The sequence below is a fragment of the Anolis carolinensis genome, chromosome 3 (assembly GCF_035594765.1).
Source record: "Anolis carolinensis isolate JA03-04 chromosome 3, rAnoCar3.1.pri, whole genome shotgun sequence".
In the NCBI taxonomy this organism is placed as follows: Eukaryota; Metazoa; Chordata; class Lepidosauria; order Squamata; family Dactyloidae; genus Anolis; species Anolis carolinensis.
In genome coordinates this window covers 165922195-165938479 of record NC_085843.1, presented here as the reverse complement: position 1 = coordinate 165938479, position 16285 = coordinate 165922195, and the positions used below count along the sequence as shown (strand labels likewise).

Sequence of the window (16285 nt, the reverse complement as noted above, 5' to 3'; positions counted from 1 at the left end):
TGACGTTTCTCGATGGAGTCTGATTTCTGCCAAAGTGTACTGATACAGTTTTCAAGTGTTTCTAACAGACGTGGTATTCTTTTGTAACTATTAATTACCATTAACAATCATTTTCTGTTATTTTAAGATTGAAACTTTGTAACTAAAATAGAAAATTGATTTAATGAAGTCTATATCAAAATATAGAATAAACCATATTATTTAAATTATTTTGTGTTACGGAACTACTCTTCATGATTTGCTAAAAAAAGATTTCAAGAGACAACCGCTGCTGCCTCCCATTCCATTCTCTGCAAGTGAATGTGCTGCAAAGTGCCCATTGAAATAGGAAAATGAAATATTGCTACTTTATAGAAAGCGAACTTTTCTGCACAGGTTGTAATTATATTATTAAAGTTTAATGTGTAGATTTTTAACCTTATTTGTGGTTTTTCTATACATTATAACTGTATTCTCAATTAGCTTCTGACATGATAGATAAATAAATAAATAAATAAATAAATAAATAAATAAAATGTGTAGGTTCCATGGTTCTCTGATCTATTAACCCAATTCTAAAATATAGTATGGCCCCTTTAGCTACAGATTTTATATCCATAGATTCACTAACCCTGCTCCAGAAAATATTCCCCTTAGAAGTGTTTCTAGACCTTTCGATGTCCTCCAACCCTTTTCTTTGGTATGCTTCTAGCCCAAGTATAATCAAAACACAGTTTGCTATTATTGGTGATTTCAGGTATCCAGGAGAGCCTTAAAATGTAACTCCCATTGATATAGGGGTCGTACTGTAGTCCAGTTTCTTGAAATAAATGTCTTCTGTCCCTGTTGTATTGTCATCATGTAGTTTATTTACTGACACTTGTGTCAGAATGAAGTAAGGAGGCTCCGCTGCTTATTCCATTCTTAGAAATAATATAGTTTTCTGACATCTGGAATGACATGTCCTCTAAGTCTACTGTGCCATTGACCAATTATGGGATGCCTATTTTTACTTTACAGAATAATGGACAAATATCCATTTTATTGGATATATAAAAGCTGATGGAGTTCAGAATTAAATGCAAGCAGTGACTAGTGTATTACTATATTGAGTAAAGAAGAATTATGGATGAACATAGTTGACTTGTGTATCTATTCAAACAGGATTTCAAGTAATGCAGCATAATCAGACATTTAATTTCATAGCTTATGAAAGCCTTTGCATTGATGTAGCAGGATCTAGCTGTGTCTCGGTAATAAGCACAACACTTCATTCCCAGAATAAATTGTTTGGTATGATTGTCTGATGATTTGTCAGCCCTTTTCTATTTAAACCATTTTACGATTCAGAACTAAAAATTGTACAAGGAGGAAGTATCATGCAGCAAATGTTGCTTGTTTGGGTGCTATCAACAACAACAAAATAACAGTACAAAATTTTGTTTTAATTTACTTTTATTGCTGGGAAACCAATTTATTGTGGAAGCAAATTGCCTGAAATGCATTTATGTGCCTAAGAAAGCTGTACATTTCCATAAGGAAAAAAATGTAATGTTAAAAACAGGATTATAATGGTGACCTTGTCTGCTTTATTTTTAAATGGATTTTACTGCATAATCATTGGTAATGGTATACATGAGGTTTTGTTTAAAAGAAATACAAAGCCTTAATTGTGCTTTTGAAAGGAACATATTGCATCAGAAGGATTCATTTAAATACATTTGGCTCTGGGCTGTCTTCACAATTCATTCATTCTGCATTTTCCCTGGACTTATTAAGAATGCAAAATATAGAAAGGGTCAAGTCAAGTAGCTCGTTTTAGATCACTACATTCTGGCTTCAAAGCACACTTCTGGTCATAAACCTCTATTACTAAACAAAATATTTCATTTTCACTTTAGGTTACAACTGCAGGCACTTTTTTAGAAACCTGTTGGCTAAATGCTAGGACTGTTGTGATTAACAAAAGAGGCTAGTTCTGCTGTAATGTACTTGTAGCTGGCTAAATTTATGGGTGTTGCTCACAGGGCAAATATATGACCATTGCAAAGAAAACAAGTTCAGGGTTAGTCAACTATAGCCATAGAATTCACTATAAGGATACATAAGTATAGTATGCATAAAAAGTCTTAATGTTAAATGCTGAATAACTTTTAAATGGTAAATGGTAACTGAATTCTGCTCCCAAGCCAAAAATGAATATGGGGGTAATATCTTTGGATGGACTGTAAAAGCTAAAGCAGCTTAATCTGTGAAGCAGCGCTTTGTGAAACACAAAGGTTGGAGAACATGTCATAATATCGCCTGCAGTTAAAACAGTTAAAAGAAACACAGCAGTGCTTACCCATTTTGCACAGATTTGGGACACAGGAGACCTGTGAAAGTGAACAAAAAGTGTTTTAAATTCACTATTTTCTTATCTGAGAAAGCATAGAATCACACTAGATGACTTAGATTTTCCTAGGTCTTCAAGGCAACTCTACTGTCAATTTCTGGCAGACATTGGCCATAGAGACACCCTGGAAGACCTAGAGAGAATATATGAATCAGGTCTGCAAATAAATCAAATCCATAAAAGTTAAAACTGTGAATGTGGAGGGCCAGCTGCAGTACTTTGTAATGGAGATCTACTTAGAAGCTTTCGTCACATCTTTTGACTCGCTTTAAGGTCTCCATCCAATCAATAATATTGTATGCTTCATAGACCATGACTACAACTGAGGCCTCTTTCCAGTGCACTGCATGCTAAATGTTTTAATATAATATGACTACAATTTTTTCCCCTGCTGACTGCAAACAAACACACATATGCGTCTCGTCACAGCTAGAGATGGGAAGGCCTGGAAAAAAACAGAAAATTGGGGGGAAGCTAGTTTTTCCCTGTTTTCCCTCCAGGTTTTTCCTTTTTTCCATTTTTTCCTGTTTTCCCCAATTTTTCCATTTTTCCCCAGGCCTTCCCATTTCTAGCCACGGCACAAAGATATGTTTGAAGTGTGCAACTAAATGTCATGTTCTTCCACCTTGGTCACTCATTAGGCAGCTATTGTCACCCCATAGGCAGCTATTTCTTTTCTGGGAGAGGATCTTTTTGGTCTAAAAAAAAACATTGGGGCAGCAAAGGTTTGCTGCTTCTTATCTCAGAGAGCACTTGTGGCATACAGCTCAGTGGGTTAGCAATGCAAAGCAATTTGTGCTGTAGGAAGTGGATGATAGGAATTCCTATCAAGTAGCAAAACTTGAATTCAGCTTTTCAGTTCCTGGCTGGCCAGATGTATCTGAGCATTAACTTCAGTTTGTGAACTTGCAAATAAATACCACATTTATGTATTAATATAATTAATAGATTTATGTGCATGTGTTTGTGGGAGTTATTGCCTTTTATATGATGCTGACGATATTTATCACCTGAGGTCCTTCACAAACCTTGTATTCCACTATGCTTAGTAATTTTAAGGTATATTATGGCATTGCTCTATGTTAGGATATAGCCGAATACAGCATCTCCTCAGATATAAATATTTCAGCTTTAAAAAGGGCCCTTGGAAACAACATACTTCTAAAAATTAACTGCATCTTTGGAAAAGATGTCAGGAAGTCATTCAGTTTGGAGCACTTGAAGAGTAACAAAAAGTGTTGTTTGCTGACAGCCTGAAGCATTTTATTTCTCCTCTTGAAAAAACCATCAGCAAATTGTGAACATTAATTACATCTTGCCCCCCCCCCTTTCTTCTTCTTTTGAACAGAACATAGTAGAACTAGTGAAGCCTGCAGACAGCCCTTTCCCTGCTCCCTTGGAAGAAGGTCTGCCTTATGAGATTTATTCTAAATTTATCATATCAGGCCCAGAGACAGAAGAGGAAATCAAGGTAAAGGGGATTTTCCTTGTTAAAATAATTTGTGCAAGAAAATGACATGTCCACCCCTCCACCCTCATTCCTCATCTAGTAAAACGGCTGTGCAGATAATCCTCTTCTAAAATATGCTACTTAAATGCACCATAAGCTAACTTCTAAAATGAATATTTGCTGAGACTGCAGTATCAAATGATGGCAAGGCATTCACCTGCTTTGTTCTTCTTTTTATTACTCGCACAGAAATTCCAAGCATTCTGCTTTCATGCCATTTTGTATGTTGTGTGCAAAGAAACACATTTAATGGGAGATTTTCTTGTCCTCTATTAGGAGATGGATGAAGACTATCCAGAAGAAGAACCTGAGCCTGAAAGCGTGATAGATCCTTTGGTGGGTTATACCATAGAGGATGTCCAGTCAGTACTTGGTGTAATTACCAATGAAATGATCAGCGTTGTTCAGGTATTGTTACTAAAATATCTTGATTAACTATAACTGTAACTTAATCCTCAGCTAGATAAGATAGTGAACAACTACATAAGGCTACTGACCTTGTAAATTATCATGTGCCAGAAGATAATTTGTTAGTAGTTTTCCCTCACTTATCATGGGGGTTACGTTCCAGGACCACCCACAATAAGTGAAAATCTGCGAAGTAGGGACACTATACAGTAGAGTCTCATTTATCCAACACTTGCTTATCCAACGTTCTGGATTATCCAATGCATTTTTGTAGTCAATGTTTTCAATACATCACGATATTTCTGGTCTAAATTTGTAAATACAGTAATTACTACAGAGCACTAATGTGTAATGAACTACTTTTTCTGTCAAATTTGTTGTATAACATGATGTTTTGGTGCTTAATTTGTAAAATCAAAACCTATTTTGATGTTTAATAGGCTTTTTCTTAATTTCTCCTTATTATCCAACATATTCCCTTATCCAACGTTCTGCCGGCCCATTTATGTTGGATAAGTGAGACTCTACTGTATTTATTTTAATATTTATACATTATTTTAGTAGTTATACACTATTTTAAGTCTTTATTAACCAGTCGTGTGTTGATAAATCGCCTCCTTCTCTTCCCGTTGCCACTTGGGCTCCTTTTCTCTCCCTTCGGCTTCTCCTTCCTCCCTTCCTTAGGCAGTAAATTGTAAATTTTTTATGATTTATAATATTCTTTTAGAGTTTATTGAAAAACTGCAAAACAGCGAATCCACGAAAAGTGAACCGCGAAGTAGTGAGGGAACACTGTATATGTTTTTATGAATGTTTGCTATCTTAGCCATGGTGTGATCCTGTTCATGCAGTTCTTAAAGTATCCTCTCCAGTTTCACCTTCTTATGACTTCATCACATGCAAGATCCGCCCCTCCCCCACCCGTTCCAACACACTTCTAAAACAGTTCATAGACAAAACAATGCAGATCCCATTATACAACACAAGGGACCTCCGCCTCTTGCTTGTGCTGCTTTGTTTGTGAATTGCCTCTGAAATGTAGGGAAATGGGTGGAACTGGAGCTGGTTGGAAGGCATCTTCTGAGCTTCCAATGCACATGGAAATGGAAAAAGGTGAGGGGAATCATATGGGATGGGATGTACCAAATTTGCCATTGTTGAATCATAGTGCTTAGTCAGTTTCGGACTTCCAGTGATTGAGAATAAGGGGATTGGATAGGGAAAGGACCACTGGGAAAGAAGTGTTATCTGTCTTAAGAACGATGTCTCGTGTCTCCTCTAAGCAGATGGTTGAGTTAGAAGTGGGAGTAAATTTTCCATCTTCTTTAAGACAGAACACCACAAAAAGAAGACGATTTTACACACAAATTTACACACAAAGAAGACAATTTTCCTTGCTTTCCCTCATTTTTCCCCAGCTTGTCTGATTAAATCCTTACACTAAATGAAAGAATTTCTTATAGAAATGTGTATAGATGAAAACTCTTGCAGTGACTTTAAGGAAATTGGAAAAGGTGTTGGCTTGTCTGTCTTTTTCATATTGTTTAAACCTGACCATCGACCCTACAATCCATTGGACTTCTGTAGCTTTGTAGTACTTAGGACTATAAAGGGCTCTAGTGCTTCCACTCTAAAGTCCTTTGATGTTGCTGAGACATGGCTTTTGCACAATGAGCTGGAAGGTGAATTAAAATAAAGATTCTATACAGTACATAATATATTGATGTATCATGCAAGAATGTCCTTTGCTTTGGCCAAGATCCCTATATAAATCTACTCACAAATTTCATTCAGCAAATGAGCTTTCCAAAGTGAAATTTCATGTTCTTAGACCTTGGCTGCTATTTTGTTTCCTCTTCATCATCCATGAGAACTAACAGAGCAACCCTTATGATTCCTCCAAACAGTGCAAATGTGTTGGGAGATTTCAGTATTTGTTGCAATAGTTTCAATTTGCAAAATAGCCAGACAATGTAACTGTTGTTCTGGATTATTTTCTGGCAGTTCCATGCAGTCGCTGCAACTTATGTTCCCACCCTCAAGAGAGTTTTTTTTATTCTTTTCTTCTCCCATTTTTTTATAATTATAATGCCATCATGCATCAGTGAATTTTTTATCATGTCAGAAGCAACTTGAGAGCATACTGCAAGTTGCTTCTGGTGTGAGAGAATTGGCCATCTACAGAGATGTTGCCCAGGGAACGCCCAGATGTGTTTAGCTGTGCTTCTCTCATGTCTCCACAAGCTAGAGCTGACAGATGGAAGCTTACCCCATCTTGCAGATTCAAACCGGCAACCTTCAGGTCAACAACCCAACCTTCAGGTCAGCAGTTCAGCCGGCACAAGGGTTTAACCCATTGCGCCACCGTGACTCAGTGAATTATAACTCCCATCAAATATTTTAATTCTAATTTTTAAAATTCCTCTTCAAATCTAGGACCAGTTCAATATGTCCTGATTTTAAAAATCAAATAACCTCCTCCCAATACAAATACAAAAGCAACAAAAATAAATAAAATACCATCAATCCCAAGGAATTGCACTGCTTAAACTTATATTTGTTTATATCAATCTGAAAGATTTTCTTTCCATGTGGGGAGGCACTCTGTCATACTGGATCTGACACCTCCTTTGCGGGCTCATTGTCTGTCAATTATTCTTATCATCCTAATGTGGAGAGCCAATCCCACCTTAATTCCCCCAGTATGTGTTCCTGTACCTGCAAGGGAATGGCTTAATATTTATTTAAGTAAAGGCAAAGGTTTCCCCTGATGTTAAGTCCAGTCATGTCCTACTCTGGGGATTGGTGCTCATCTCCATTTCTAAGCCAAAGAGCCGGTGTTGTCCGTAGACACCTCCAAGGTCATGTGGCCAGCATGACTGTTTGGAGTGCCATTATCTTCCCACCGAAGCGGTACCTATTGATTTACTCACATTAGCAGGTTTTCGAACTGCTAGGTTGGCAGAAGCTGGGGCTAATAGCAGGCGCTCATTCCGCTCCCCGGATTCGAACCTGTGACCTTTTGGTCCGCAAGTTCAGCAGCTCAACACTTTAACATACTGCGCCATGTGCTGTATATTTTCTTCTTTTCCTGCTTCTCTTTCCTTTAAAGCTAAAATAAATGGTGAAAAAATACAACAACAACAATGCCACTTTGGGTCTAATATGGAAGAAAAACAAACTCAATACTTTCAGTTGATAAAAGAAACTCACCATGTCAGTAAAAAGAGAGTATTTTCTAGAGACAAGTACATGTCTGCTCTACAGTAAGAAGAAGAGTAAGATTATCAGAAGATGTAGGCCCTTTCCACACAGCTGTATAAAATCCACTTTGTACTGGATTATATGGCAGTGTAGAAGGGCCCATAGTTAGCAGGAAAAACAAGGAAGATCTCCAAACTGGAAACCTTTAATTAAAGCTACAGAAGCTCTGAGAAATCTCAGTTAATTGTATGGCTGTCCAGACCAATACTAGAGGACCTTCAAGAGAAAACATGGGACTATAAGCATTTGGCAGTGCTAAAGAATGAGTGAATGATGGACAGCCACTTCAGAGGAGTGCTGAGTATGTCATGTTCTTTATTTCTTTCAATATTTTATTGTTTAGCAGATGTGGACTGGAGGAGAGAGATAATACATTATAACTGCACAGTCTGATCTAAAAGGCTTAACACCTCCAATCAGCCATGTATTATGTCTTATGTGTTGCCACGAGTCCCTTAGGGGAGATAGGGTGGGTTATAAATAAACCCTTTTTGTGCTCCTAGTTGGGCAGAAAAAAACAGGAAGCCTAATGTGGTATGGCATTGGCATGGTACATCACAAATGGCTAGACAGTGTGTTAATTCAAGGAGTTATTGTGTATTATGTAGAAAGAATACACATTGTGTTATAATCCTATAACCTCTCTATTTCATGCATCCCATTTTCTCTGTAATGACCTGGCCTATAACAGCAGTGTCAGCATAGTCAACAAATCGCCAAGACTACTTGATATTTCCACGAACTGTGGCCGGATATGCTATATTTTATTATTAGAAAATGAATGTAATATCTGGTTACTTCAGAGAGTGGAGCTTCATAAAGAAAGAGCTTGAAAGAGGTTTCCTTGTTGAATTTGATTAACTTTCTAAGAAATTCATATGATACCAAATTAATCATTTATGTTTACTCCATAAATACACCATGTCATATAAGAACATTGGTTTTATTGCAATTTCATGCACATTATGGTGCAGCTGAAGGCCAGCCAAGCTTACCTCTCATGTTTGTCATCGTCTGTAATAAATCTACAAGAGAAACACAGTTCTCTCCAGGGGATTTGCAACCAATATTCTTCTCTTGCTCGGCTCAGTGACAATTAATAAAACTTGAATATAATTGCCGGAAGGTACAAAGGCAGCGCAATAACTTTTCACTGGAATTTAGAAATTTATTGTGATATAAGATAATGTAAGGTAATGTAATTGGACTTAAACAATAAACAAAGAGGACCGCAGTACATCTTCTAAGACAGAGTTAGAGGTACATAGAAACTTATGATATGTAAAATAAAGGTCCATAATCATATGTTTAACATGGGCTGCTCATCTCAATTCTTCTACCTGCCATCCTGTCTTACATGTTCAAAAAATTGACAGGAATACGATTTTTTAAAAACTAAGCAGGACTTTTTTATTTACAGTAGAGTCTCACTTATCCAATACTCACTTAGCCAACGTTCTGGATTATCCAACGCATTTTTGTAGTCAATTTTTTTCAATGCATTGTTATATTTTGGTGCTAAATTCGTAAATACAGTAATTACTACATAGCATTAATGTATAATGAACTACTTTTTCTGTCAAATTTGTTATATAACATGTTGTTTTGGTGCTTAATTTGTAAAATCATAACCTAATTTGATGTTTAATAGGCTTTTTCTTAATCTCTCCTTATTTTCCAACATATTCGCTTATCCAACGTTCTGCCGGCCCGTTTTATGTTGGATAAGTGAGACTCTACTGTACTTATATAGGGCAATGTCAAAAAGAAAATTATGGTACTTTGATTTGTATATGATATTTCAATATGGTTTAACTCTTTTATTGTGTCTCTCAGATATCATCTGTCCATCTGCTACTCAGAATGTATATAACAGCAGTTTAGTAAATTCTGTCATTTTAGGTATCAATTACTATTGTATTTGGGTGTCTGATTATATAAACATTGTCATCAAACCATCCAAGTTCCTAATGGGACACCAGTGACTTCTCAAGGAAATGATGGTCCATTAATGATAATCTCACAGATCAAACCTCCCATAAAAAGTAGGCAAGCTATTGGGAATACCATCCCTGGTGCTGTTCCTTACATCTGCCTACTAAATCCTGCTATTTCACACTTACAAAAATTCCTTTAGCAGTTTAGTCCATAGTTTCTTTTGATCAGTTGAACAGTATGCTAACAGCTTAATAGCTGACTTAAAACCATGCTTTCTCAGATCCATTCGCCAAGGCCCCTCTTCAGCCCGAGATAACCTCATTGACTGTAACTTCAATAAGATGGCTTTGTGGATATACGTCACTGCAGGAGTCTCACTAGAAGTTCAATATTTTTTACTCCATCATTGACCTGATCCTAGAGTAGTCCCCCAAACAGACTTACTTTCTCAATATTTCTGTATTACATGGTGACATGTAATGGACATATAAGCACTAACTCGTATTGACCAGTATACATACTTATGTGATTCCAATTTCCATCCAGAAAATACCACAAAATCCACTGTGTGCAGAATTCATAGAATCATATCGACAAAAGATTGTGAACACCATCTATCTAGGATTACATAACTTAAGCACTCCCCAAAGATGGCTGACCAAACTCTATTTCAATGAAGAAGAGTCTGCTAACATCTGAGTCTATTCCCTTGTCAAATAGCTCCTATCATCAGCAGATGCTTAAGTAGAATATTTTTTCTTGCAAATTGATTCAATTGGCTTGTGGAAAATTGGCTATGGAAAAACAGAAAACAAGCTTAATCCATCTTCTGCATTATATTCCTTAATATATTTAAAAATGGGCAGTCACATGACTTCTCCAGTGTTTTCGTCTCCAAGCTAAACATGCCCAACTCCCTACAGCCCCTTCTACATTGCCCTATATTCCAGGATCTGATCCCAGATTATCTGTTTATCTCTGATGGCAGTGGGGACTCATATAATCCAGTTCAAAACAAATAATATTTTATCAGGTCCTAGGATATAGGGCAGTGTAGATTCAGCTTACGTTGTAACTCATGGGGCTTGGTTTCCAGGCCGTTAACAGTTCCTCTGTACATTTTTCTATACACGTTGCCAAGAATTCTAGATGAGACTTAACCAATACTGAATAGAGTGAAACTGTTACATGTTGCATTCACTTTTTGGCTGGTGCATCACATTGTTGACTCATGTTTAGTTTGTGGTCTGCCAGGATCTCTAGACCTTTTTTACATGTACTCTTGTCGCCATTTGGTTCCACTTGGTTTTCCGAATCAAGGAGGGGTGGGATGTTTAATCACATTCCTGGCTTACAAAGACACATATGTCTGTGCTGACATAGAGTGTTTTCTGAATTGATACACTTTTATATAATAATCACTGTCTTAACTTTCTGCATACTCCTTCCTCCCATAAAACGGTATATATAACAGTATATATAATTGTAGGAAAACTTTTGGAGGTATGGAAAAGAAAAAAATATGTGTATCTGATGAAGTGGGGTTTTATCCATGAAAGTTTATTCCATAAGACATTTGTTATGAGTCTTTTCAATGGGTTTGAATTTTAAATGGGCTTTTGGTTTTGGATAGATTTTAACTGACATTTAAATGCTATTTACATAAACATTGCCTTTTAAAAATATTCTAATTCTTAGATTGCAGATTTCTGGGCTGTAATATATTGTATAACGGCGCTCCATGCAGTCATGCCGGCCACATGACCTTGGAGGTGTCTACGGACAACGCCGGCTCTTCGGCTTAGAAATGGAGATGAGCACCAACCCCCAGAGTCAGACATGACTGGACTTAACGTCAGGGGAAACCTTTACTTTTAATATATTGTAATAAAATGATGACCCCTAATATGTAGTAAGCAATTTTCAGAGGGTTAACATGTGAAGGCATGGTTGGCTTGGAGGATGGGTGCATGTCCATTCCTAGCTTACAAACAAACCAAACAGATGGCAGTTGAATCTTTTCTCAAAACTGGTGACAATATCACAGTCCTTATCATTCAAGAGAAACAGGCTAGGTGAGTGGAGAAGGGAATGTGCCTGCCTACAATATACAGCTCTCTCCAAGAAAATGCCTTTTTGCTGTCCTCCATTTCATTCTTTATGAAGCAATTACTCATAAGTGTCTTTCATAATCTGGGAATTAATTTCCATTTCTCTTTATCATAATCATTAACATGATTATGAAATCAACTGAAAGTGTAGTCTTGACTTCACATACTCAATATGAATATGTCCTTTTTCTGAAATTGCAGAGAAAATGTCAAATCGTTGAAAATTCTGCATTATTTGTTGCATTTTTTTCCTTGCAGGGCTGTTTGTATCATACTGAGCCTTTTCCCCCATGAATGCAAATGTGCATAGACCTGAATTTCAAGGCCACTAATCTAGTGATCTAGTGTTGCTTTGGGCAGCAAAGTTGCAGGAGCACATTATCCTTGCTGGAGGATATCAGCATTCAGATGCTCTGAAATATGGTGTTTATTAGTAGATATGATTTTGCTAAAAGAGACAAGCAAACTCTTTAAAAAATGGTTGTGTTTTTTGCTCTTGCTGTTGCCGGTTTCATTACATTTTCAATAACATCTCTTTAACCACCATGGATATTTTTCTAGCAATTACATATCTGCAGCAAATCCTTTTGGTATTTATAGATTAAATTAATCTGAAAAAGTAAGGGGTTTTTTTGGGAGGGGGGAGTTGATTACTACCATACCATTTGCTGTTTATCAAAAACACATAATACTCTGAGCTCTGCATATAGTAGTATGATGAAAGTGTTATTATGTAAACATAGATGCAGCATCATAACATCTGCAGAACAGACAGCTATTGAAAGATAAATGACAATCTTTGCTGTGCTAAAACCATTAAGAGAACAGCTGATCATTATATCTCCTTCCTGTTTTCAAGGAAGAGGCTGACAAAAACTAGGAGGTATCATTGCTTAACTGAGTTCTTAAGTGTTTAAATGAAAGTCTTATATCTCACTAGAGCCTCAGCGAAAGGGGCAGCCTCTCAGCAGAATGGGAATAATGTGTGAACAGGCCACGGTCAATTAACACCTATGTGGTCTATATCATGTTGATAAATGTATCACGTTAGATGGATGAATGATGTACAAGATTTCAACTTATTTACATATTATGTCTTAAACAGAAACCAACTATCCAGCTGTGCTTAAGTAAGCACAGATTGCTTTTGTTTCTGCTAAAACTATACATATTCATCTATTTCCATCTAAACATTATAAAGAACTGGATATGGCTTGAAGGGTAGGGAATGCTTTGTGGATTCATGAATGCTACTGTGGGTATTCAACTTGGTTTTAAGCCAGTGTTTGTGTTTTTTCTTTCTTTTTGACTTACATGTAAGACAAAATCACAAACATATTTGTGATGACCCATGGGCCTTGTAGTCCTGCTCAGGACATTGTAATTCCTGATGAAGATGAAAACTTGGGTTTTTTACCTTCCCAGTCTGAACTGGATTCCTCTCAGCCAGATCTTTCCCAGGCAGATCTGGGAACCTTGCACCTGCAAGAAAGTTGTCTCCCAGAAGTATGTCAAACAAGCCCAGAGCCTACTTCTCCCGTATTCTTGCGCCGGGAGTTTTGTAAACAACAGAGAAGTTTGGATTCAGCTTCGCGCAGGAGTGCGAGGATTGCAGCTAAGAATGTGGCCAATTAAGACTGCTTTTCGTGAGAATCTTTGGGGAGTCTCACATCTGGTCTCAGAGTTAGCTTTCGGTTCTGATTCCCAGAGAACTGCTTCGGCGGGAAAGCTAGACTCTATTTAGGTGTTTTACCCGCGTAGTAACTTCGCGGAGTCAATTCGTCAGCCTACGGAGCGAGTTGTGTCTGGACAGCGCGCTCCGGTTCAAGCCTCGCTCCTGCTCAAGCCTTGCCTTGCTATCCAGCCTTCGCCTTGCTTCCCAGCCTTTGTTTATCTACGGACTTTGCCTTGTTTCCCAGGATCAATCCTTGCCTTGTTCCACGGATTTATCAAGTTATTCCACGGACCTTGTTCTTGTTCTTAGTTACCTTGTTCCACGTTCAAGCCTTGTTTCAAGTATCAAGTTATTTCCTAGCCTCGCTCAAGTTTCATGGACTAAAGGACCTTGTCATCTCCCCTCACTTTGCTTGGCAAAGTGAGTGTTTCGGTTATTGGATTACAACTTTGGACCTTAATAATTCTTATTGGACATTGCTTTTTTGGACTAATTCTGACCTTTCCTGAAAGGTCTAATTCTGGACTATTTTCTACACTTATTTTTATTAACTTTATATATTCCTACAATAAAGTTATTAGATAGATTCTGGCCTCTGTGTATGGTTATTGGTGCTCTGCAGCCTGGGTCGTGACAATATTACACAATCATAAGTCTGTATTATATAAAGGTAGATATGTATCTTGTCATTGTGAGTGTTTATTCATTTTGTTTTATGCTTTGTTATGTCATACTGGTTTAAACAAACAATTTATCTCTTTCTTTTCTTAAACAATTTGTTTTTATAGTCTGAGATAAATGAAAAGCTACAAACGCAGGAAGAGGCCTATTCTACAAGAATAGACAAGCTGAAGAAAATCTGAAAAATGAAAACCTTCTGCAAACTGATTGATGACAGTGCCTCACACAGATTATCTAGATGCATTTTATTTCTGAAGGTCAGCATAATGAAGTCAGTGTTTCTCAATCCAGCGAGTATTGTTCTGAAGTCTCTAATACAACATCTTTATGTATTACATATATATTGAGTAATAAATGAAAAACAGAAACTAAAAACCCCCCTGAACTTTCCTTTTTAAAGCAATGTCATGGTTTGACTTGGTTTTTACATTTAAATAGCATATGATTGGTGAATATTTTCCTTATCTTTGTGAAGGTGGGAAACATATATTGTGTGCATGAGTATAAAAGATTTCTACACTGGTAGAGATCATAAGCCTTCTTAGGGTCCATGGTTTCTGAAACTTGATTCATCTTGTCCCCAGACAAAAACCTTACTGAATCTTACAACTATCTATTAGGCATGTGTGATCCAAAAAAAATAATTCTAAACTATGTTCAAAAGTAGGAGGCGTTGGCGCTTCATTTCTAAACTTTCTGAGTTTTGGGGGTAAAAATTTCAAAACTTTATGAAACTTCAGAATCTTTGTAAGTACCTCGTTAATGGTGTTTGTGCATGAGCATTAAGGAAAAATTACTGTCAGTGAGGAAACTTGAGGGGCTTCTCTCTCCCTCATTTTTTAGCTATGCTGATGAATGTGTTGTCGAAGGCTTTCATGGCTGGGATCACAGGGTTGTTGTATGTCTTTCAGGCTGTGTGGCCATGTTCCAAAAGTATTCTCACCTGACGTTTCGCCCACATCTATGGCAGGCATCCTCAGAGGTTGTGAGGTATGGATAAACTAAGTAAGGAAAGGAAAGAATATATATATATATATATCCATATATACACAGATATATATTCTTTCCCCAAACTTGTCATCTGAAGCTGCTGCCCCCCATATCTTAGCTATTCTCCGTCCCATATAATTTCTGTATAATTTTCTTTGTGTGCAGTGGCAAACAATGTTGATCTGATGTAGACAATGTGCCATCCTATTCCTTCAAGACTTCAAAAATCACAAGTGCAAGTACAATATTATGTGTTGGGGGTTTTGTCTTTCATTTTCTTTTGTGGCATTTTTGTGATGATTCAGCATGAATTTTCAGCAAGCTAGCCACAACCCCTCTCCCTTTTATCCAGGTTTCTCTGGGATTTTAGGGCCTGTGTAAGGCCCTAAAATTAAGGATTAAAATTTCCCTAAACAAAATGAACACCAAACTCCTCACACAGTTGGAGAGAGAGAGAAGAAAGGGGCAGCCAGTCAGCTTAGGTTGCAATACTTAAAGTTCTCATGCTCACTCTCTGGAGGGAGAATGGATTGGACTGCTAAGCCATCCAGGTGAGTGGTAATACTGACAAAGGCTATTGGTTGATGAATTTATGCATGTCAGGAGGAGGAGGAGGAGGAGGAGGAAAATACCATTGCTGTTGTCATGTGGCCTAAAATAATCTGACTTCAGGAGGAGATGTCTGTATGGCTTTCAACACAATGTAGACATAAGTGGTCTGGCCCTTTTAAGTAATACACCTTATCCGTGGGCTTTTACAGAGATGGTTCCAGTGAGGCAGAAACAAAAAAAGTTTCTTTCAGATAGGTCAGAGCAATAAAGTACAATCATTTTGTTGACTTCTACCTATGATTCTCCTTTTGACTTAAAACAATAAGATAATGTTGCAAAAATGACCAGTTCATTCTAATATTATGTATCTTGTTTTCCTTCTCTTTTGGTGCTATCATTTTTGTCAGACTCCCTCAACATCAATAGCACAAATATTAGATTTTTATGTAAGATCTTGTCAGGATCACCGTAGCAGCCTGGAACTGGCTGCTTCGGTTGTCTGCCATAAAGAAGGAAGATGGGGGGAGGGCAGGCTGGGTGCAGGGTGGCTGGGTGCAGGGTAGACATCTGTTTTGTGAGGAAAATAGAAATTGCAGTTAACAGACTTTGAGCACAATGTTTGGCCACTACGGGGAGAGTGATAGTTGGACTGTTATATTACGGGGTGTTTGAGCGGGAAATCTTTAGAACTGTTATTCAGTGATTGTGGAAAGATGGAATAAATCATTTGCTTCCAGCATATTGTTGAGCTTGATTTCAACTCCAAAAACTTCCAGAGTCTT

The 16285-nt window shown here is 37.3% G+C and overlaps 1 protein-coding gene across 10 annotated transcripts in view; it reads left to right on the top strand.

Annotated features, from left to right (window-relative positions):
* cabcoco1 (ciliary associated calcium binding coiled-coil 1) overlaps nucleotides 1-15548 on the top strand; it is a 210813-nt gene extending 195265 nt beyond the window's left edge. For 9 of the 10 annotated variants that reach the window (XM_062975779.1, XM_062975784.1, XM_062975781.1 and 6 more), the window contains 3 exons: nucleotides 3723-3845; nucleotides 4161-4292; nucleotides 14069-14336. In XM_062975779.1, the coding sequence (XP_062831849.1) occupies nucleotides 3723-3845; nucleotides 4161-4292; nucleotides 14069-14143 (330 nt within the window). In that variant the 3' untranslated portion in view covers nucleotides 14144-14336. Of the gene's footprint in view, nucleotides 1-3722; nucleotides 3846-4160; nucleotides 4293-14068; nucleotides 14337-14872 lie in introns of those variants that run through there. The other variant, XR_010004460.1, reaches the window with a different exon arrangement.
* The last annotated feature ends 737 nt before the right edge of the window (nucleotides 15549-16285 follow it).